The 23,646-nt window shown below is 44.2% G+C and overlaps 2 protein-coding genes across 3 annotated transcripts in view; one reads left to right on the top strand and one right to left on the bottom strand.

Annotated features, from left to right (window-relative positions):
- LOC110504958 (arrestin-C) overlaps window positions 1-23,646 on the bottom strand; it is a 149,318-nt gene that overhangs the window by 69,258 nt on the left and 56,414 nt on the right. The gene's annotated exons all lie outside the window — the stretch shown is intronic.
- On the top strand, window positions 10,902-15,032 carry LOC110504956 (P2Y purinoceptor 4). Of its 2 annotated transcripts, none has more exons than XM_036970376.2 (2): window positions 10,902-11,084; window positions 12,454-15,032. In XM_036970376.2, exon 2 carries the CDS (start codon window positions 12,497-12,499, stop codon window positions 13,598-13,600), a length of 1,104 nt encoding a protein of 367 aa, XP_036826271.1. In that variant the 5' UTR covers window positions 10,902-11,084; window positions 12,454-12,496; the 3' UTR covers window positions 13,601-15,032. The 2 variants fall into 2 exon arrangements, with proteins under 2 accessions (XP_036826271.1, XP_021439538.2); XM_021583863.3 differs by lacking the exon at window positions 10,902-11,084 and adding an exon at window positions 11,804-11,915.

Below are 23,646 nucleotides of genomic sequence, written 5' to 3'. Positions count from 1 at the left end.
GACTGTCTGAATGCTCACCTGCTGCTAACTCATTCCCAAGGTAGTCTACCAAACAATGTATTTGATTTTGATCTAAAGGGAAATACAGTACACTGACAGTCTGTCTGTGAATGCTACATAAAGCCAGTCAGCCTGTCCTTTGACTGGTACTGAGTGGGTTTCAGTAGTATGATGCGTCACTGGCCCACTCAAATTCCAGGCTTGTGAGCCAATAACAGGTCTTCACAAACACACGTGCAGACACACACACACGCACACGCACGCACACAGTAGCACTGATTTATCCAAGGCTCAGGGGTCAGACTCTAAAGGGGAAGAGAGAGGAGGGGCAGGAGGGCAAATTGAATGGGTTTCTCTAGTGTGCTGTGTCAGTGGCCCACTCACATTCCAGACTTATGAGCCATTAACTGGCCATCACATACACACACGTTGGAACACGCGGACACACACGCACACACACAAACACACACACACACACACACGTAGGGCTAAATTATATTCAATAATATACATATAATATATTTCACTCCATTAGATATTAGGATTAAACAATGTGCATTCAAATATTAATAGTTTAGCTGACTAAGATCAATAAATGGTCATTAGATGTGAATATAAAATGCAACTATTTAATAACATTATAAAGGGAATTAATTACATTATACAAGGCAAAACCATAAGTTACAAGACATTACTGTCAACAAGGCATTAGTTTAGGCATATGTTGAACATCGTAAAGTTACAAGACAAAGCATGAACAAATCGGTCCTACTCGGGCCATAAGCCTAGTAGCCTAGAAAAGAGAGCATTCCTCAGAATACTTTTTCTCCAAGGACAGGATGCAAGAAGAAGCAGGACAGAACAATGTATTCCTATGAAGTTGTAACTTTTTCAAACCAAAACTGACCACCATAGACCAATCAGACCATTTCAAGGTACACAGACATTAAACTAGCTAGCCCAACCTCCTCACAGGAGGTCACAGCATCCAAAGGTTTGTCTGGGGGATCGGTCCAATGCAGATGAGGCAGCATTCCCAAGAAGGGCAATAAAACCTCTTGCATACAGAACAAGTTGTTAGAGTTCACGCTGAAAAAAATAAAAGGACCACAGAGATATGTTAAACATCATACATCCATATAGATGTCATCAAAGTTCTCCTCAGAGAACAAGGTTCATATAGACCAAACATGGATGCAGTAATATTATTCATGACTGCGTGGCCGTGCACGTCTCCAACTTAATCAACAACTTTGCTGATGACACAACGGTGGTAGGCCTGATTACCAACAACAATGAGACAGCCTACAGGGAGGTGATGGCTCTGGCGGAGTGGTGCCAGGAGAATAACCTCTACCTCAACGTCAACAAAACAAAGGACATATTTGTGGACTTCAGGAGACAGCAGAGAGAGCACGGCAATTGCACAGTTTTCTTGTTTTTGTAATTCATGGACAGCCAGGGGCACATTCCAAAACTCAGATATTAGAGATGACAACTCGTTATATAAACTCAGCAAAAAAAAAACAATGTTCCTTTTTCAAGACCCGGGGCGGCAGGGTAGCCTAGTGGTTAGAGTGTTGGACTAGTAACCGGAAGGTTGCAAGTTCAAACCCCCGAGCTGACAAGGTACAAATCTGCTGTTCTGCCCCTGAACAGGCAGTTAACCCACTGGGCCGTCATTGAAAATAAGAATTTGTTCTTAACTGACTTACCTGGTTAAATTACATTTTAAAAAAGACCCTGTCTTTCAAAGATAATTTGTAAAAATCCAAATAACTTCACAGATCTTCATTGTAAAGGGTTTAAACACTGTTTCTCATGCTTGTTCAATGAACCATAAACAATTAATGAACATGCACCTGTGGAACGGTCGTTAAGACACTAACAGCTTACAGACAGTAGGCAATTAAGGTCACAGTTATGAAAAGTTAGGACACTAAAGAGGCCTTTCTACTGACTCTGAAAAACCCCAAAAGAAAGATGCCCAGGGTCCCTGCTCATCTGCGTGAACATGCCTTAGGAATGCTGAAAGGAGGCATGAGGACTGCAGATGTGGCCAGGGCAACAAATAGCAATGTCCGTACTGTGAGACGTCTAAGACAGTGCTACAGGGAGACAGGATGGACAGCTGATCGTCCTCGCAGTGGCAGACCACGTGTAACAACACCTGCACAGGATCGGTACATCCGAACATCACACATGCGGGACAGATACAGGATGGCAACAACAACTGCCCGAGTTACACCAGGAACGCACAATCCCTCCATTAGTTGCTCAGACTGTCCTCAACTGGCTGAGAGAGGCTGAACTGAGGACTTGTAGGCCTGTTGTAAGGCAGGTCATCACCAGACATCACCGTCAACAACGTCGCCTATGGGCACAAACCCACCGTCGCTGGACCAGACAGGACTGGCAAAATGTGCTCTTCACTGACGAGTCACGGTTTTGTCTCACCAGGGGTGATGGTTGGATTCGCATTTGTCGTCAAAGGAATGAGCTTTAAACCGAGGCCTGTACTCTGGACCAGGATCAATTTGTAGCTGGAGGGTCCATCATTGTATCATGGTCTGGGGCGGAGTGTCACAGCATCATCGGACTGAGCTTGTTGTCATTGCAGGCAATCTCAACACTGTGCGTTACAGGGAAGACATCCTCTTCACTCATGTGGTACCCTTCCTGCAGGCTCATCCTGCCTTGACTGACTGTTAATTTGCAAATAAATTCATAAAAAATTGTCTGTCATAGTTGAAGTGTAGCTATGATGAAAATTACAGGCCTCTCTCATCTTTTTAAGTGGGAGAACTTGCACAATTGGTGGCTGACTAAATACTTCTTTGCCCCACTGTACATGAAAGGTCCATAAGTCACGCAGTGAATTTCAAACACAGATCTACCACAAAGACCAGGGAGGTTTTCCAATGCCTCGCAAAGGGCACCTATTGGTAGATGGGTAAAAATGAAGAAAAGCAGACATTGTATATCCCTTTGAGCATGGTGGAAGTTATGAGTTACACTTTGGATGGTGTATCAGTACACCCAGTCACTACAAAGATACAGGCGTCCTTCCTAACTCAGATGCCGTAGAGGAAGGAAACTCTGGGATTTCACCATGAGACCAATGGTGACATTAAAACAGTTACAGACTTTGCAGTTGCAATCCGTAGTCTGGCTTTTTTATGGCGGTTTTGGAGCAGTGGCTTCTTCCTTGCTGAGCGGCCTTTCAGGTTATGTCGATATAGGACTCGTTTTACTGTGGATATAGATACTTTTGTTCCTGTTTCCTCCAGCATCTTCACAAGGTCCTTTGCTGTTGTTCTGGGATTGATTTGCACTTTTCGCACTAAAGTACGTTCATCTCTACAAGACAGAACACGTCTTCTTCCTGAGCAATATGGCGGCTGCATAGCCCCTTAGTGTTTATACTTGCGTACTATTGTTTGTACAGATGAATGTGGTACCTTCAGGCGTTTGTAAATTGATCCCAAGGATGAACCAGACTTGTGGAGGTCTACAATTTTTTTCCTGAGGTCTTGGCTGATTTCTTTTGATTTTCCCATGATGACAAGCAAAGAGGCACTGAGTTTGAAGGTAGGTATTGAAATACATCCACAGGTACAGCTCCAATTGACTCACATGATGTCAATTATCCTATCAGATGCTTCTAAAGCCATCACACAATTTTCTGGAAATTTCCAAGCTGTTTAAAGGCACAGTGATCTTGATGTCTGCAAACTTCTGACCAATTGGAATTGTGATAGAGTGAATTATAAGTTAAATAATCTGTCTGCAAACAATTGTTGGAAAAATGACTTGTGTCATACACAAGGTAGATGTCCTAACCGACTTGTCAAAACTATTGTTTGTTCACAAGAAATGTGTGGAGTGGTTGAAAAATGAGTTTTAATGATTCCAACCTAAGTGTATGTAAACTTCCGACTTCAACTGTAGATGGCATCAACGTTCTGCTCAGAGAACAAGGTTCATATAGACCAAACATGGATGCAGTAATATTATTCATGACTGCGTGGCCGTGCACGTCTCCAACTCAATCAACAACTTTTCTGATGACACAACAGTGGTAGGCCAGATTACCAACAACAATGAAGGGGGTGAGGGCCCTGACGGAGGCCCTTTCTATCAGCATGTTAAATGTGTGTCACATTCTGACCTTTATTTCCTTTGTTTTGTCATTATTTAGTATGGTCAGGGCGTGAGTTGGGGTGGTCAGTCTATGTTTGTTTTTGGGTATTTCTATGTTTCGGCCTAGTATGGTTCTCAATCCGAGGCAGGTGTCATTAGTTGTCTCTGATTGAGAATCATATTTAGGTAGCCTGGGTTTCACTGTGTGTTTGTGGGTAATTGTTCCTGTCTTTGTGTTTGTGGCACCAGATAGGACTGTTTTGGTTTTATTGCGTTTCTTGTTTTGTAGATTGTTGTACTTTCATCTTTATTAAAGATGCACAAAACTAACCACGCTGCATTTTGGTCCGCCTCTCTTTCCCCAGAAGAAAACCGTTACAGAATCACCCACCACAACAGGACCAAGCGGAGTCTCCCGCCTGTTCGGCGCTGCCAGAGCTCCCGCCCCTCAGTCCAGAGGCGCCAGAGCCCCTCATTCCAGAGGCACCAGAGCTCCTTAGTCCAGCGCCGCCTGAGCCGCCCGTCTGCCCAGCGCCGCCTGAGCCGCCGTCTGCCCAGTGCCGCCAGTCAGCCAGGGCCCGCCAGTGCCGCCAGTCAGCCAGGGGCCGCCAGTGCCGCCAGTCAGCCAGGGGCCGCCAGTGCCGCCAGTCAGCCAGGGGCCGCCAGTGCCGCCCCTCAGCCCAGAGGTGCCAGAGCCCCTCTGTCCAGAGCTTCCGCCCCTCTGTCCCGAGCTGCCCCTCTGTCCAGTGGGGTCATTGAGAAGGGTTGCCATGGTTAGAAAGCCACGGAGGTTGGACAATAAGGCGGACTAAGACGATGGTGAAGTAGGGTCCGCGTCCCGCGCCAGAGCCGCCACCGCGGACAGACGCCCACCCAGACCCTCCCCTATAAGTTAAGGTTTTGCGGCCGGAGTCCGCACCTTTGGGGGGGGGGGGGGGGGGGGGGGGGGGTACTGTCACGTTCTGACCTTTATTTCCTTTGTTTTGTCATTATTTAGTATGGTCAGGGCGTGAGTTGGGGGGGTCAGTCTTTGTTTGTTTTTCTATGATTTGGGTATTTCTATGTTTCGGCCTAGTATGGTTCTCAATCCGAGGCAGGTGTCATTAGTTGTCTCTGATTGAGAATCATACTTAGGTAGCCTGGGTTTCACTGTGTGTTTGTGGGTGATTGTTCCTGTCTTTGTGTTTGTGGCACCAGATAGGACTGTTTTGGTTTTTTCACGTTTCTTGTTTTGTAGATTGTTGTACTTTCATCTTTATTAAAGATGCACAAAACTAACCACGCTGCATTTTGGTCTGCCTCTCTTTCCCCAGAAGAAAACCGTTACAATGTGCAACCAGAGAGGATAAAAACTCTAGACCACCTTTACTCCACACACAGAGACACATACCAAGCTCTCCCTCGCCCTCCATTTGGCAAATCTGACCATAATTATAACCTTCTCATTCCTGCTTACAAGCCAACATTTAAGCAGGAAGCACCGGTGACTCGGTCTATAAAAAAGTGGTCAGATGAAACAGATGCTAAGCTACAGGACTGTTTTGCTAGCACAGACTGTAAATACGTTCCGGGATTCTTCCAATGGCATTGAGGAGTACACCAAATCAGTCACTGGCTTCATCAGTAAGTGCATCAATGACGACGTCCCCACAGTGACTGTACGTACAGACCCCAAACAGAAGCCATTGACTACAGGCAACATTCACGCTGAGCTAAAGCGTTTTCAAGGAGCGGAACTCTAATCCGGGAGCTTATAAGAAATCCTGCTTTATCCTCAGACGAAAACATCAAACAAGCAAAGTATCAATACAGGACTAAGATCTAATCGTACTACACCAGGTTTGACACTCTTTGGACGTGGCAGGGCTTGCAAAATATTACAGACTACAAAGGGAAGCACAGCCGAGAGCTGCTAGCGACATGAGCCTACCAGATGAGCTAAACTACTTCTATGCTCGCTTTGAGGAAAGTAACACTGAAACATGCATGAGAGCATCAGCTGTTCCGGATGACTGTGTGATCACGCTCTCAGCAGCCGATTTGAGTAATTCACAAGGACGCAGGCCCAGACAGATTACCAGGACGTGTACTCCGAGCATGCACTGACCAACTGGCAAGTGTCTTCACAACCTCTCCCTGTCTGAGTCTGTAATGCCAACATGTTTCAAGTAGACCACCATAGTCCCTATGCCAACAAACACTAAGGTAACCTGCCTAAATGACTACCGACCCGTAGCACTCACGTCTGTAGCCATGAAGTGCTTGAAAGGCAGGTCATGGCTCACATCAACACCATTATCCCAGAAACTGTAGACCCACTCCAATTTGCATACCACCTCTACAAATCCACAGATGATGCAATCTCTATTACACTCCACACTGCCCTTTCACACCTGGACAAAAGGAAAACCTATTTGAGAATGCTATTCATTGACTACAGCTCAGCGTTCAATACCATAGGGCCCTAAAAGCTCATCAATAAGCTAAGGACCCTAGGACTAAGCACCTCCCTCTGCAACTGGATCCTGGACTTCCTGACAGGCCACCTCCAGGAGGTAAGGGTAGGTAACAACACATCCGCCACGCTGATCTTCAACACGGGGGCCCCTCATGGGTGCATGCTCAGTCCCCTCCTGTACTCCCTGTTCACTCATGATTGAACGACCAGGCACGACTCCAACACCATCATTAAGTTTGCGGATGACACAACAGTGGTAGGCCTGATCACCGACAACGATGAGACAGCCAATAGGGAGGAGGTCAGAGACCTGACGGTGTGGTTCAAGGACAACAACCTCTCCCTCAACGTGATCAAGACAAAGGAGATTATTATGGACTACAGAAAAAGGAGGACCGAGCACATCCCCATTCTCATCGACCAGGCTGTAGTGGAGCAGGTTGAGAGCTTCAAGTTCCTTGGCGTCCACAACACCGACAAACTAACATGGTACAAGCACACCATGACAGTCGTGAAGAAGGCACGAAAAAACCTATTCCCCCTCAGGAGACTGAAAAGATTTGGCATGGGTCCTCAGATCCTCAAAAGGTTTTACAGCTGCAACAACGAGAGCATCCTGACGGGTTGCATCACTGCTTGGTATGACAATTGCTCATCCTCCCCCCACAAGGCACTACAGAGGGTAGTGCGTACGGCCCAGTACATCACCAGGGCCAAGCTTCTTGCCATCCAGGACCTCTATACCTTTTTCTCACCAATTTCGTAGTACACAATTGGTTGTTACAGTCCTGTCTCAACGCCGCAATTCCCGTACAGACTCGGAAGAGGCGAAGGTTGTAAGCTGTGCGTCCTCCGAAACACAACCCAGCCAAGCCGCACGGCTTCTTGACACAACGCCCGCTTAACCCGGAAGCCAGCCGCACCAATGTGTTGGAGGACGCACCGTACACCTGGCGACCATGTCAGTGTGCATTGCGCCCATTCCGCCACAGGAGCCATTGGTTCGCGATGGTACAGGAATATCCCTGCCGGCTAAACCCTCCCCTAACCCTGACGACACTGGGCCAATCGTGCCCCATTCCATTGGTCTCCTGGTGGCGGCCTGCTGCGACAGAGCCTGGACTCTAACCAGGTTCTCTCGTGGCTCTCGTGGCACACTGCGATGCAGTGCCTTAGACTCCCCCCCTTCTACATTGCTGCTACTCTCTGTTATTATCTATGCATAGTCATTTTAATAACTCTACTTACATGTACATATTACCTCAATTACCTCGACACCGGTGCCCCCGCACATTGACTCTCTACCGGTACCCCCTGTATATAGCCTCCCTCTTGTTAGGTTCTAAATATCAGCATAAGAACTTGATGGACACTATGAAAGCTCCAACCAAGGTTATTCACCCATTGGGTCAATACAGCTGCATAAGACAAAATAAATATTCACAGAAGCACTGATGTTTAACCCTTGATCCTATGCTGAGTCTCCTCCTACACATCTGAACAGCAAATGCATCTCTGTTGCTAGACAGAACCTTAGTGATATCTATTCTTCCTCACTTCATCTGACCTGACCTCTGCCCCAACTCACGGCTGTCATGTTTACTCGTATCAGACGGTGTCTTTTTTCCTCCCATCGGATCCCTGATGGCTAACAATAACATATCCGGACAGAATGTAAACATTATACGTTCCCCTCTCTCCCTCCGTGACATGAATAAGTATACTTCATATTTTCAGAACCCAACACCCTCATAGACTTCTACAAATGCAATATTGAGACCATCCTGTCAGGCTGTATCACCATCTGGTACGGCAATTGCACAGTCCACAACCGCAGGTCTCTCCAGAGGGTGGTGCGGTCAGTCCAATGCATCACTGGGGACATACTGCCTGCCCTCCTGGAGAGGCGGGGCAGGAGGGCAAATTGAATGGGTTTCTGTAGTGTGCATACAAACACACACAACACACACACAGCAGTACTGACTTCTCCATGGGTCAGGGGTCAGGCTTTAAAGGGGAAGGCAGAGGACAGGCAGGAGGGCAAATTACCATCGCAACCCTGGCTCCTCTCCAAAGCTGAACTGGCCCCAGGATATAAGTAGTAACACTGCCGGCCCCACTGAAAGAATGCATAGCAAACTAGCACCATGACACCATGACACTTAAATGAACCGGATCTGTTAGAAGATCCGAATTTGCACATTTATCATCAATAGTCATTCAGAGTATAAATACTCCATAGCAATCTTTCACATGTGTGGAAGTGATGTTGTTTTTGCAGGGCATCTGTAAGGGCAAAAATATTAACTTAACTCTTAAGGATCGGCCCCTTTTTGTAAATTTTCGCCTAAAATGACATATCCAAATCTATCTGCCTGTAGCTCAGGACCTGAGGCAAGGATAGGCATATTCTTGATACCATTTGTGGAAATATGAAATTAATGTAGGACAATATAGCACATTAGATCTGGTAAAAGATAATACAAAGAAAAAAGCATGCGTTTTTTGTGTTTTTTTCCCCTCCCATCCGCTTTGAAATGCAAGAGAAAGGCCACAATGTATTATTCCAGCCCAGGCGCAATTTAGATTTTGTCCACTAGATGGCAGCAGTGTATGTGCCATGTTTTAAACTGATCCAATGAACCATTGCATATCTGTTAAAAATGCTGTATCAAGACTGCCCAAATGTGCCTAATTGGTTTATCAATACATTTTTAAGTTCATAATTTAAGTTATCCTCAAGCAATAGCATGGTATTCTTTCACTGCAATAGCTACTGTAAATTGGACAGTGCAGTTAGGTTAACAAGAATTTAAGCTTTCTACCCATATCAGATATGTCTATGTCCTGGGAAATGTTCTTGTTACTTACAACCTCATGCTAATCACATTAGCCTCCGTTAGCTCAAACATCCCGCAGGGGGGACACCGATCCCATAGAGGTTTTAACACAATGCACGTTTCAAAATTTTCAGCGTTAGCATCCTGTTATTGGTGATCACATTGATGTATAGGGATCTCTCTTCCTGCAGAGGTGTGTCCCTATGTTATTTTACTGTATTAGTCAGTACATTGTTTTGGATATCCTGCAGGAATTCGTCCACTTAGATAAACACACTTGAGGCGCCATAAATCAAATCTATATTTTCCTACAGGGCCAGCCCTATGACTTTGTAGACACACTGTCTACATATCACTATCTATTGTACAGTAACGGAATCTGAACCCGTATTCACATAGCGTCTCGGAGTAGGAGTGCTGATCTAGGGTCAGGTCCTCCCTGTCAATACAATCTTAGTCATTGTGATCTAAAATGCAAAGCTGATTCTAGATCAGCACTCATACTCTAAAACACTTGGTAATTATGACCCTTGGTCTATTGTATATCTCTAGGAGAATACATATTGTGGTTTCTGGTGGGCCCGTTTCGAGTCATGAGAAAACTGACATTCCCAGCCAGATAAGAACTGTACTATGTATCTCTTCCAACACTAGGTTACTGCTCATGCTGCCCACATTTATTTCTTTATGATCATGTTTATAATTTTATCACTCACATCTCGAGGCAAAATCGGGCAGGTGATGTGGAAAGTTGTCCAGAGCCAATATTAAATTTCTCCTATCACGCCAGGATCAAACGCTGTGTAAATGTGGTACTTTGCGACAAACATTTACAGAACTGTGTAAATATTAACTTCATAAAAACAAAACTGGAGCAATGTATCACCCAGGGAGAGATGTACTGTTTAGTAAACTGCCAGTCTGGAAGGCTTGGGTGGCAGGAAGAGAAGCATGATTATGAGGACTAGTGGGACAGAGGTGGACTAGGTGGAGAGACATAGTAGACTACTTTCTGGTAGAATACACAGTCTGATTAATCACTTTCACCTTATACTAACCTTATCAGTCATTTGGAAAATCAAATACATTACCAACAACCAATGGTTATTTAAATGGGAACAAACTGATGCTTTATTCTCAATATTGAGACAGCTGCTCTGGTCAATTATTAGTAAGTGAGTGCAATTAGGTGGCTAGTGGAAGTCTAGGTCTGTAATGAACACGATGGGAGACAGAGAGCAGGTTTCAAGGAGAGGGTGCAGCAGGTGTTTACTGTAAAGGACCACAGGTGGAGGCAGGTAGCTGGGTCCAGAGGCAGGCAGAAGGTCATACACAGGGGGTCCAAAAAGGCAGCAGTACAGGCAGGGAAAAGGCTAGTAATGTTGTCTGGGAGATAGATAGATAGACAATAGGTTGATAACAGGAAATCCGATAGGCTAAAGTACAGGCAGGGAATAGGCAAAAGGCGTTGTCAGTGAGGCAGGCAACAGCTATCATACATGGGAGGAGTAAATTACAGGGGGGGGGATTCAGGTGATTGAGACGTGGAGAGTGAGCCGCATTCAGGGGATCTGTGTTTGAGTGTGAGCTGGAAAGTGGGCTGGAAAGTGAGCTGCGTTCAGGGGATCTACGTGTTTGAGAGTGTGAGTTGGAAACAGACGTTACAAGATCATTATACAGCTAATCGCAGTTCGTTGTATTTCCACTCTGATTTATTACAGTGTGTATGCAATTAAATACACAGTGGGTCGCCCGCGGTGTTGAGCCATAATATTTCAGGGGTTTTGGTTATGTGCCAGTTCTCATGAAATTGGTAGGATTAATTCCCCTGCTATTGAAAGGAAGTTACATACTTTTGAGATCAGGTATGTAGTGTCATCTCATCTCATCAATATCCTAATTTGGTCCCTGACACCACTTCTCAATGTGCAGTATGTCTTTATGTATCTGGTTTATAGGCTAAGCACGTAATTTTCAGCTAATCTACTGATTTGCTTTATAGAGTGGTTGCGGTTCTCTGTGAACAATTTGTTTCCGAGTAGGCTTAATCACAAGTTCCTGTGAACATATGGCACATTTACTAAAAAAAAGTCGTAGCAATCTAAACGTTGAAAGTCAATGTTTGAAATCAATGTTATTTTATGAATAACATAAAATCAATGTTATTATAAAAATATTAAATAATAAAATACATGCTATTGATCAATGTCAAAATATGTTTTACATCGGTGTTATTATAATGAATAAACATTGATTGAATATCGGCTTTGAAACGAATAGGCCTAACCTACCTCAGTGATCGCCTATAGGAGTTGGATTTCAGGGGGACGGACGAGGAGAGGGGGGTCTATTTCCTTTATTTGCCGGACGGTCCAACCCAACCCACAGTCAGTCAGGCGTATATCCTTTATCTATCCAAACTGTTTGCAAAGATAGTGCACTCACTGCAGCGGTCACATTGGGATCTTAACTGGGTAAGTTGTACACCAATATCTCGGACTTAAATTAAACTTTTAAGTTATATATTCCTTATGTCAGGTTAATTCGCAATAGTACTATTATTAGGGTTACTAGGTTTTCTAGAAGTCCGCGTCGTCGTTAGTTTTTTTCTATGGAATGAAATAGTGCATTCGCGCGTTTCTCTGTAAACGATGTACCCACCGGGCTAGTTGGATAAGAGATTTATATACAACACCAATGTTGTCAGTTCATAGTTATAGCTCGGGGAGGTGGGGTGCATTTCAGGGTAGGCTATGTGGGAAGATAAAGCTATTGTTTAGGTTAGGCTATGTCTGTACGCAGTGCAGTGAACTTTAATTGGCAACGAACATCAGTTAATTCATCAAAGATGCCAACAAGACGTTTTGTATTTTTAACACAACATGCTGTTATATTTTGTCCTGAAGAAAATAATCGGGGACTGCTTCAAAATTCAAATTCATGTTTTTGAGCGAAACCAGTATTTTCACAGTGATGCCATGTGGATACCTAATTTGTTACATTTCTCCACAGATATTACAAGACAAGCTTTGGCTCTCTGCTGAAAAGACAGAAGATGGACTCAGCTATCCACAGCCACCTTGTGCGGAACCAGTCCAGTCTGATTCTGCATGCTGGGTATTCCAACGACACCTGTCGCTTCAATGAGGAGTTTAAGTACATCCTACTGCCTGTGTCCTACAGCCTGGTGTGTGTTATGGGTCTGGTGCTGAACTCAGTGGCTCTGTGGATGTTCCTGACCAAGATGCGACCGTGGAACCCCAGCACCGTCTACATGTTTCACCTGGCCCTGTCAGACTTCCTGTACGTTCTCTCCCTGCCCACCCTCATCTACTACTACGCTAACCGCAGCCACTGGCCCTTTGGCGTCGCCGCCTGCAAGATGGTCCGCTTCTTGTTCTACGCCAACCTCTACTGCAGCATCCTCTTCCTCACCTGCACCAGCGTCCACCGCTACCTGGGCATCTGCCACCCCATCAAGGCCCTGACCATGGTGAAGCCGCGCCATGCCCATGCCGTGTGTGGCATGGTGTGGGCTGCCGTCACGGCGTGTCTGGTGCCCAACCTCATCTTCGTCACCACCAGTCAGAGGGACAACGACACGTTGTGTCACGATACGACCAGTCCGGAGCAGTTTGAGGAGTATGTGGACTACAGCTCTACGGTCATGGTCCTGTTGTTCGGCGTTCCCTTCGTGGTCATCATGGTCTGTTACTGTCTGATGGCGAGGGCTCTGTGTCGGCCCAGACGGGGGCTTTCGCCCAGCCAGCGGAGCTCACCTTCACGCACCAAGTCCATCAAGCTGATTGTGGTGGTGCTGGTGGTGTTCGCCGTGTGTTTTGTTCCTTTCCACATCACACGCACCCTCTACTATACCTACCGCGTGCTGAATGCCAAATGTGAATTCCTGAACATCGTTAACTTTGCCTATAAGATCACCAGGCCTCTGGCCAGTGTGAACAGTTGTATTGATCCCCTCCTGTATTTCCTGGCTGGGGATCACTACCGCGCTAAGCTGGTCAAAGCTCTCACTGGTAAGAGACAGACAACCACCAGTCGCTCTGCTGCCTACCTGCAAAACCGCCCCAGTAACAACCATGAGATCGCCCTGGTCTATAAGAACTCAGACTCGAAAGCCAGCGGTGAACCTGAGAGATAGTGGGTCATTCACATGGACATCTATGGGGTATCATATATAGATATGCCTAACCTTCGTAATATAAACACGGAGAAAACGGTTAACAGTCCTGGGCTGGCCACCACACAGCTGCACTTCCTTTGGATGCTGTTCTGTCATTTCGGACACCGGATGACTACATGCTGATCGGTAGGGCCTCATTACAGAGCCCAGATCTGTGAGAGGTTCAGTTCCTATAAGGCTGTTGGGGCAAAGCCTTTCCTTAAAGGGGAATGAAGAAGTGGGCTTGGGATTGGTCAGAAAACAGATCCCTTATCACCACCAACATTTTGCAGCAGTGTTGGATGCAGTACCGTTAAATCCTATCTACATTCCCCCTTGTTAGCAAGAATCTATGTGAAAACCAAGTCTGTTTAATACATTTACATACAGTCTCTAGTTCCTACTCTGAATGCTTTTCCGGCAGTTTCCCTCATTTTCATTGTGGCGGTTGTAGTGTTTGGAGGACAGAGTTAAAATCCTTTCAACCAGGGAAACAAAACAGTCTCTGTGTCTCTGTCTGAGCCAGACTGTAGTTTCCTACTGTTACCACAGACTGAGGAACTACAGGAACAAAGCCTGTTTTGTACAATAGCTACAGAACTCTGAAGAGCAGAAGGAAAAACAATGTATGCAATCTGTCATCTAAATGTTTGGACTTGTGTTATTATGGCAGCACGTACTCAGAGAGAAGATTTCTGAATGGATATGACAGATGTTAAAAACAGTGTGTTATTGTGATCATCAAGAGAGAAGGTCAAAATCCTAGAAAACATTATTTAGACATATGATCGAAGGGTTTTCGCTGGCTTCCAGTAAGTGTGGAGGTGACATCATATTTAGCAACAGCCTCAGATATTGTGAGGCAATCTGAAACAGTTTAACAGAAACAGTGCATGTACCAGGAGACTCATTCTGGTAGATATTGGAGCTTTATCCCTCTCCCAGCTGTTTTTGTCCTTCAGCGCAGAGCCTCCACAGCTGTCTCTCTGTCTGTCTCTGCTGCGAGGAAACCAGGGGAGGGGTGGCGTGGGGGAGTAGAGAGACTGAATGGGTGTGTAGGCCGGAGTATCAACTCCATCCAACAACCCACACTACGGATGAAGGGGGGATTTTCCTTCATTATCCAATTGGGACGTAGACCTGCACACAACATGGCTATTTTCACACCGATTTTGGTTGTTGTTGTTGTTGACAGTCTGTCCATGGCAAAGCAGATGTCTCTATAAAGTAGATTGCAAGTCAGAGGTCCGTTCCTAAGGGTACTTAAAGTACTATACTGCTATCATGTTTAAGCTACTAGTAATGTTTATAAAGGGCATTATAACCTAGGTTCAAGGTATGATAGGAAAACACTTGGTTCTATAGGTCTATAACATTATAATGACATTAAATAAAGTATATATCTACTTTTTTTTGTTTGCTTACTGGTTATCATGTTATTGTTGCACCAACTATTACCAAGTAATAACAATATCCCTATTGTGCAATGTCAATAACCATCCATGACATCGGTTGATTAACCACAATCTCAGTTTGTGTGTGTGTGTGTGTATCAAATTGAACTCCATGACGCAGTGTCTTGCAGACTTGAATGGGGTTATGGTAGAGGGGGTGTGTGGGAAAGTGATGAGCGGTTGCGTGTCTCACCGAAACAAGAGGTGTTACTGGGTGTAGGTCCTCCATTAATCAGACAGGGGAGACTCGAGGAAGCGGGAGGACAGAACTGGGCAGCACAGAGAAATAGGACCAGGAAGTGAGCTGGTCATGGTACTGTACTGTTTGGGTTTTTCCCTGCCTGGGCCGTGCCAAGGAAACAAAGCTGGTCCCACCAACACACCATGGAAAAGAGCTTGTGTTTCCTCTTTCCAGACAAGGCTCTGTCTTGATTGTCCATTGTAATCATCCATAAATAATCTGACATTGAGATCTGAAAGAGAGGAAGACCAGCTCTCCATAAAGGAATAGATAATGTTATGTTCTCCGCAGTACACAGCAGGTGTATTCTCCATCTTTCTGTTGGGCATTACTAGTCGATGCTCTCCTTTCCAAAAGGCTGCATCAACGGGCATATTGAAATACACCTATTTATGCTCAAAGAGACCAGTTGCTACAGTCGTCCAGTGATGTGAATGCAAGCCCCGGGAAGAATATGTGTTACATGTATCTGAACATTTGTCCTCTGGGTCAGGGATTTGGAATGCCATGAGCACTAGCGCCTCTCTGTGGGCTGAGTGTGACAAGACGGATTAGTGGTGTGCATTGGTGCCTTTGAAGATGGAATAGAAATGGAGCAATGGAATAAAAATGTTACCTAGGCCTAAATGGTTTAGTACTAATCACTATATCTTTCTCAAAAAATGTTTACATTTCATTTCAAGGCCTTTTAAAAACCTTTTTTTTTTTTACAAAATAAGTCTTAGGCCTAACAAAATATATGATCAACTCTGTGGTTAGGATATATAATATTGTGCAAACCAACCACATAAAATGCCATTACCAATAGTGCTATATACTATATCACTGCACCTCATTACAGCAGCTTGTTGTTGCATGTAGGATGTTCTCAGCTTGGTCAGTAGGTGTCCCCATTGGCTTCTTTACTGAAGCATGAGCATCGTGAAATCATATCAGTTATTTAGGTATGAGTTTATCACTCTTATTGGGATATAGGCTGATATTGTTCGGGGTGATGATGAGTTGATAATAATCTTAACCAGAAATAAAATAGATGAAAGAGGAAACGTTTTACAATGAGGGGCTTCAACAATATTTTTTTCAGTCAGGACCAAACCAATGTTTTTTTTTTTACGGAAATGGACTATATGAAGGGTCTCGATATTTCATATATTAACAAAACATGAGGAATTTATACATTTTCATTGGTATAGTGTAAACAGCCAAGTAAAAAAAACTTGCTTGCTACAGGAGGAGGCTTAATGGAGAAACCATCACGTTTATCATAAAGCAAGTTTATACCTAGTCTAGTCTCTGTAATTCATTTACCACAAACTATATTTCAATGCTAGAAGTTGGTATAAAATTAAATAAAATGCAAACATACTTATTTGAAACCTATATTTAGTAAATATCTGTGAATATTGTCCCTTTATATTTTGTAAGGACTACGCACATGCAGAACATGTATTAATGCAATAAGTTCTCTGATATTTTTATACATTTATGAAGGCTGCAATGGACGTGTACAATAACCTTTGTAATTTGCGAATAGCATATTTTGATAGATGTAAATTAAAGTATTATGTAAATATTAGCATACGTCCACATGCATATGGAAACCATGCGTTGTTATAGCCTACAACTTTCTGAATATTACGCGAAACATATTTTAATAGAACTTATATAATTTTTTTATTTAGTTATTTCATGTTTAAAGCGTAATCATCTCTAAACATCTCGACTATTTTGCAGGATATACATTTCAAAAGCTTGATGGGCTCCATAAAAACGTATCAGCTGTCTATTATATATACTTTCCACCAAAAACGTAAAATATATTTATTTAATTGAAATATATATACTTAAATAAACACAGAAAATATTTTTTCTGCATGTTTTCATTCGGCCCCATATTTTTGTTCCTTTTTTAATTCGAATGTTTTTGTTTTGATATTAGGCTTGCTGACATGCAATGTTTTAATGTATTGCATGAGATAAACCGCTGCATTTAATTCTATATTGAATTGCATGTATTATTTTTCATCCACTAAGATATGATCCCATCACAAGAGAAGGATCCGCGCGGGTGGAGTGGAGGTTCGCGCGGATCCTTTTCTTGTGATGGGATCATTACCCTCCAAGGCCATCCGGCGCTGCACAGGTGAGAGGAAAATCTGTGTTGAATGCTCATGGTCACAGTATTGTAGACACCAGACTATGCGAAAAATAACAGATAATACGTTTCTAATCATAGCCTATTATATCAAGTGTGAAAGGAAGAAGACGCAGTAAATCGACTTCTCCAGGCGAAGCAAATAATATTCTCCATCATGTTTGTTAGATACATAAAATAAAATAAAATTACCCAATTTTTAAGGAGTCTTTCCCACTCTCTTCGTGTGAGACTACCTATTTTAAATGTAATCTTCAATTGAGGTGGGACATCCCAAGGAGTGTGGCATACGAAACCTAAAGTTGAGTTGATAGGTCCACAGAAGAAGCGGGAACTGATAGGCCTATGTCAACTGAAAGGTGCATGTCTTTTTTTATATAATAATACTTTTTCAAATATCTACTATTACTACTAATAACAGGTTCATAATTCTCCAGTAAGCACAGACGTCAATTCAACGTCTATTTCACGTTGGTTCAACGTAATTTCATTGAAAGGACGAGGAAACAACGTTGATTCAACTAGTGTGCGTCCAGTGGGTCAGGCCTACCGAGGCAATAAAATGATTGGGTTCTGCAAGGTAATCTGCCATAGAGGCTATCTATTGAACTCCATCGACAGTGGTAGCATCCAAATTGTATGTTTAGAATGGTCAGAAATGTTTTTGTAAAACAGAGAGGATATCGAGCTATGAACGAGGGGGCCTGAGGAAATAATGAATGCATTTGGCAAGTGCCGAATGTATTGTCTGTATTCTCTAGAAATGAGAAAATACAGTTAGGCTTATCTTAATTCATCTCCCCAATTGAGTCCTACTGAAAAAAATGCGCCAAAACGGCAGGTGCTCGAAGTCAATTGAACTCACCCATTTTCGTTGGCCTTGTTGACACAATTTGTTCAATCATTCCACCAGTGAATTTCATACTTTTGGATTCATAAATGTTTCATGTTTATCAGTTAGGCCCACAACAAATGTACTTATAACTTGGTGTAGGGCAAGTGTCAGAGAAATTACACAAGTCATGAGCGTTGGATTGCATTGCATTGCTGAACAGAGGTCCGTCTTGGAGGTCAGTGTTTTGCCTAATATGACTGTTTGTTAGCCTACTAGCATAGAATGAACAGTGTAGGGTACCTACCCTCTTTTATTGAATGTATTTAAAAATAAACTAGTTTTGAGTTTTATTTATGCAAATACACTTGAGTTTATGTTTAGATTTCTAGAGTCAATATCCTATGATATATTCTATGATATGGTATCTGTTGAGCTTCTAGGTTCTCTCTTTGTCTCTAGGCCATTTCTGTAAAGGGCCAAATTATTTGGAAGAAATGTAGGATTTCAAGGATGTGTGGATTTGAATTGAACTGGAGAGGCTGAGAGTGGAGGGGAAGAGTGACATAAAGAGGAGGGAAGTTCATTATCCAGGTGAAAAGGAAACCAACGGCTTTTACAGTCTCCATGGGAACCAGCCTTTCTTTTGCTTTCAGACCTATGATAAGGTACTTCACAGCATTAAGCACAATTATTGCAAGGTAAAAAGAGGAAATATTGCTTTCCAATGCTAACAGATGTTAGATATTGATTGGCATGGCGATTCATGTAGAGCTTTGCCCTAAATGTTTCACCTGGCACTCTCCAGCCTGTTAAATGGTGACTTTGGACATGAGTGGCTCGGAGGTTATCCCTGATGGCTCTGCGAAGCACTGAGGACCTAGACTCTCTCAACTCTCTCTCACTGATCATGACATGTCATTTGGTAGTGGAAAAACACATATTAGACACTAGAACAGGGATGTGCAACTTTGATGGTGGAGGGGGCCACAAATAATTGGAACTCATCAGATTCCCACTGGCCGCCAGTTGCCCATCGCTGACACACTAAACTAACTGGAAAAGGCAAGAGAGTGGAAGTGCGTGCATAGGTGTGGATATTGAATTTGCGCTGAAATTCATAAACCAACGGTGATATCTGTTTTTCCATTTGTTTTACTTGGTATGATTTGTTATTTTCAAACAGTAATGTTTGCTCTTTCATCACTAACATTATGTAGACAGTAATTGGACAAGTTAAGAGGCAGATATTCAGCATCAACCCTCCCTCCCCCTCAACCCCTGGTAGAAATCCCATAAATCCCATTTATGTAAAATCCCATAAATCCCAAACACAGGCTGCTTCATGTCATCGGCATGTCATCATGCCTCAGAGTGGCCTTCAGTGAGCTTCGCAACACAATGGTGTTCATGGCCCCGGGAGCAGCAAGGTCAGGCCGAAGCACAAGGGCCGGCCGTGGGGTGTGATGGAGGCCTAGTTAGTGGGGACCAGGCATTAGCATAGTGTAGAGGCAGGGAGACACGGGCGGGCTCACTCTGTGGGCGGGTGGGCAAGATGGGGCTGTGGCACTCCTGGCAAATAGTTTTAACCCCTATTACAGCAGAGGCATGGCGCCTGGTCTTATCTGGGCCGCTGCAGCCACTCATTAATATTCCGGACATATGACAGTGCTTTCTGTATCATTGTCTGTTAATGGGAAGGATAATCGCTCATTCAATTATCAGACAGTCAACGAAAGACCAATCGCGCCTGCCTACCCCTAGTTCTCACCAGCGCCGGGGCCACAACAGAGATGCGCCAGTGAGAAAGGGAGAGAGATAGTGGGGATTACACCATATTAGCAACTTTAATAAGACAGATGGCGGGCACCCTGTGAACCAATAGGGGTCTGACTCTGCCGGTGAACAAGAAGATGCACTACTGGAATCATTATCAACAAAGAAAGCTATATGAAATGAAAAAGTGCACTATCTTAAAACAAAGTACCTTTTTCTGTTCATCTTGAAAGTCAGTGAGAGACCCGATCAATGTATCGTTTTACGGTTATTGAGACAGCTTTGCGGTCAGCTTGAAAAGCATCAAAGTAAGTCCGATCCTGGCTTGACCTGTGGTCAGAAATGGGTACTGATAGTTCTGCGATAGACTCTGAATTGCTTCCTCCGTCTGCAGCTTGAACCTGGTCAATGTGGGCCAAAAGGTCTGTGAAGTGATCAAGTGCATCATTTATCCCTGTTGATCTGGTCTTTGTGGCCCCGGACCCTGCTCTGTCTGTCATCATGTTGTGGGGCCGTGGCCTGGATATGAAGGGGCTTCTGAGGGTCTACGACTAGGATGACCTCTGGCCTGCTACTGGCCTCTGGAGGGACTCTGTTGCCTTTATCCACACAGGCATGCACTTAAACACACAAGAGGGCAAACACACACGCACACACACACACACACACACACACACACACACACACACACGCACACACACACACACACACACACACACACACACACACACACACACACACACACACACACACACACACACACACACACACAAACACACACGTGCACTCTGTCGCTCTCTCTCTCGCTCTCTCTCTCTCTCTCTCTCTCTTTCACACACACACACAATCACACATTATAATAGTGAGTTTATTTAGTTATCCTGTGTGCACCTCTTCCTTTCAGGAGGTGGGTCATAAGATTGGGGTTACAGGGCAGATGCAAGGAGGGGAGTTGTAGGTTAAAAAAAGACGTGAAATATTAACTAAATCTTATCAAATCCAGAGTTTGATAAATTCTCCCATTTTAAATGAACAGAGGCGTCTGTGGCTGTGGAAGGCCTTTGTTAGAGGACCATTTTCTCCAGCGGAGCCGCACGCCCACAGGGTCAGCGAAGTTACCAAAGTAATTAAAGCTCTGTGATTCACCGCCTGCTGCAGAGAAAAGAAAGCAAGCTGTCATTCTGATTTAGAAAAATAAATTACAATTTTAATAATGGTGTAGGATGGGGGTGCAAGGATGTCTGGAGTCTTGCTTGGTTGGGAGGTTGTGGAGGAGTGCGCGTGGGGAGGTGGGGTGTGTGTGTGTGTGTGGGGGGGGGGGGGGGGGGGGGGTTGCTGGGAGACTACTTATCAATAGTTGCAATTTTTTTTGAAACCGCATCGGTAGTACATTGCAGAGAGCACAAGTGCCCTTCAAAAAAGAAATCCCCAGAACATTAACATACTGATTTCATGCGCGTGGCAAAGGGCCTGAGCCAATATCAGAGAGGACTCAGCACTCCTATTGTCTGCTGGGACTCTGGTCCCCTCTGATATGAAAATTCAATTATTTTATAACTAGATCTGCTGCTGCGTTTTGACAGTCGACGGTAGCGCCTCGCCAGCTGCATCAGTGTGGGGGACCAGAGGCCCCTGATAGCGAGAGGGAGGTCTTTCACGCCATTGGCGTGTTTTTTGGGGGACAAGATTACCTAAATGTGTTGCATTTAAGGAATGAAAGTTAATCTAATGCACTGCCATTATCTCACTCAGGTAATTCCAATACCGTCCTCAATCTATGTTTACACACATGCACGCACTTGCGCACTCACTCATTCTTTAACACTTTGAATCTGATTCCCCCACACGCTGTCTGCCTCCAAATGTGGTATGTATGTATTTGATGTGCATATGCTTACCGAGGTAGAAACTATATCACCTTGGAGTCATTTCCTATGAGACATCAGCAGTTTCCAAGAAGCAATTTTATTGGTTTAGAATAAATGCAATACTCAATGTTTATAGTTATTTATTTATTTTGAAGGTGCATGAACATTGTTCAACTATGCACACATTGGCAGTTTGTTTACAAGGTGATAAGGTTGTATTTGTTTACAAGGTGATAAGGTTGTATTTGTTTACAAGGTGATAAGGTTGTGTATGCTTTTATTTAACATATGAGGAATAGGTGTTGGACCTTCACAAGTTCAAATGTCCTTGAACAAAGCCATTTTTGTAGTAGGTGAGGAGTAGCAATTTACAGCCATTAAACATGTTAGTATTTTGTATGAGTTGGAACAGTTTGCGTTCATTATCTAAAGACTGGCCTTGTCCTTTATTCTGTCATCACATACAGCAGGGTACACTTATTATACTATACACTCAGTGGCCGTGGCTTGCTATATAAAGCAGACAGACAGGCATCGAGGCATTCAGTTACTGTTCAACTGAATGTTAAAATGAGTGACCTAAGTGAATTTGAGTGTGCTATGATTGTCGATGCCAGGCGCGCCGGTTCCAGTATCTCAGAAATGACTGGCCTCCTGTCAGACATCCAGTCAGCTAGCAGTCCTGTGGGTGAAAACAGCTTGTTGATGAGGAGAGGTCGAAGGAGAATGGCAAGAATCATGCAAGCTAACAGGCGGGCCACAAATAGGCAAATAACGGCGCAGTACAACAGTAGGGTGCAGATCAGCATCTTGGAATGCACAACTCGTTGGTCCTTGTCATGAATAGGCTAGTGCATCAGATGACGACCCTGGTTTCCACTCCTATCATCTAAAAACAAGAACACTGGACAATTGAGTGGAAAAACATTGCCTGGTTTGTCGGACCAGTCAGGATTTGGTGTAAGCAGCATGAGTCCGTGGCCCCATCCTGCCTGGTGTCAAAGGTACAGGCTGGTGGCGGTGGTGTAATGGTGTGGGGAAGGTTTTCCTGGTACACGTTAGGTCCCTTGATACCAATTGAGAAACATTTCCATGCCCAAATGATTCAGGCTGTTTTGGACGCTAAGGGGGGTCCTGACCCGGTACCAGATGACTGTACCTAATAAACTTGCCACTGAGTGTAGATACATGTTGTTGACTGAGGCTCCACTCAGAGGTGTCAATGGGCTGGCTCTCTCAACACCTTCAGTCCTCTCCAGTTTTGTGGGGGGTTATGTTAGGAGCAAGGGGGACGTGAAGCTCCCTCTTCTTCACCCAGCACTCCCAAACCACAAAATGGACCACCTTCTTAACCCATCTGGGCCAGGGTGAAGACAAATCTGTCTCCTGCCTCTGCTCATCAGGCTGTGTTGAAGTAGTGAAGTACACACTCACCAAGGCGAAGAATGAAGTAGTGAAGTACACACTCAGGAGAAGAATGGCGCATGAATGAGTATTCTCTGCAGGGGGACTGCCATTAGCACTTATTAGCAGTAAGAGGACCATTCAGACAGGGGTCAGTTATTGTCCAACACAATATGTTCTGGTTCTGTCTCTCAGTGTGTCTTTTGTTAGTGCATGTGTTTGGTGTGTGTGTGTATGTATGTGTGTGTGTGTTTGTTTGTGTGTGTGTGTGTGTGTGTGTGTGTGTGTGTGTGTG

This window comes from Oncorhynchus mykiss, chromosome 25 (assembly GCF_057628025.1).
Source record: "Oncorhynchus mykiss isolate SJ-2025 chromosome 25, ASM5762802v1, whole genome shotgun sequence".
NCBI lineage: Eukaryota > Metazoa > Chordata > Actinopteri > Salmoniformes > Salmonidae > Oncorhynchus > Oncorhynchus mykiss.
The sequence above is the reverse complement of the archived record's forward strand: the minus strand, read 5'-3'. Positions and strand labels throughout refer to the sequence as shown.

Bases quoted from the DNA above. Each gene is read 5' to 3' on its own strand.
- LOC110504956 (XM_036970376.2), top strand. From the start codon at position 12,497: ATGGACTCAGCTATCCACAGCCACCTTGTGCGGAACCAGTCCAGTCTG.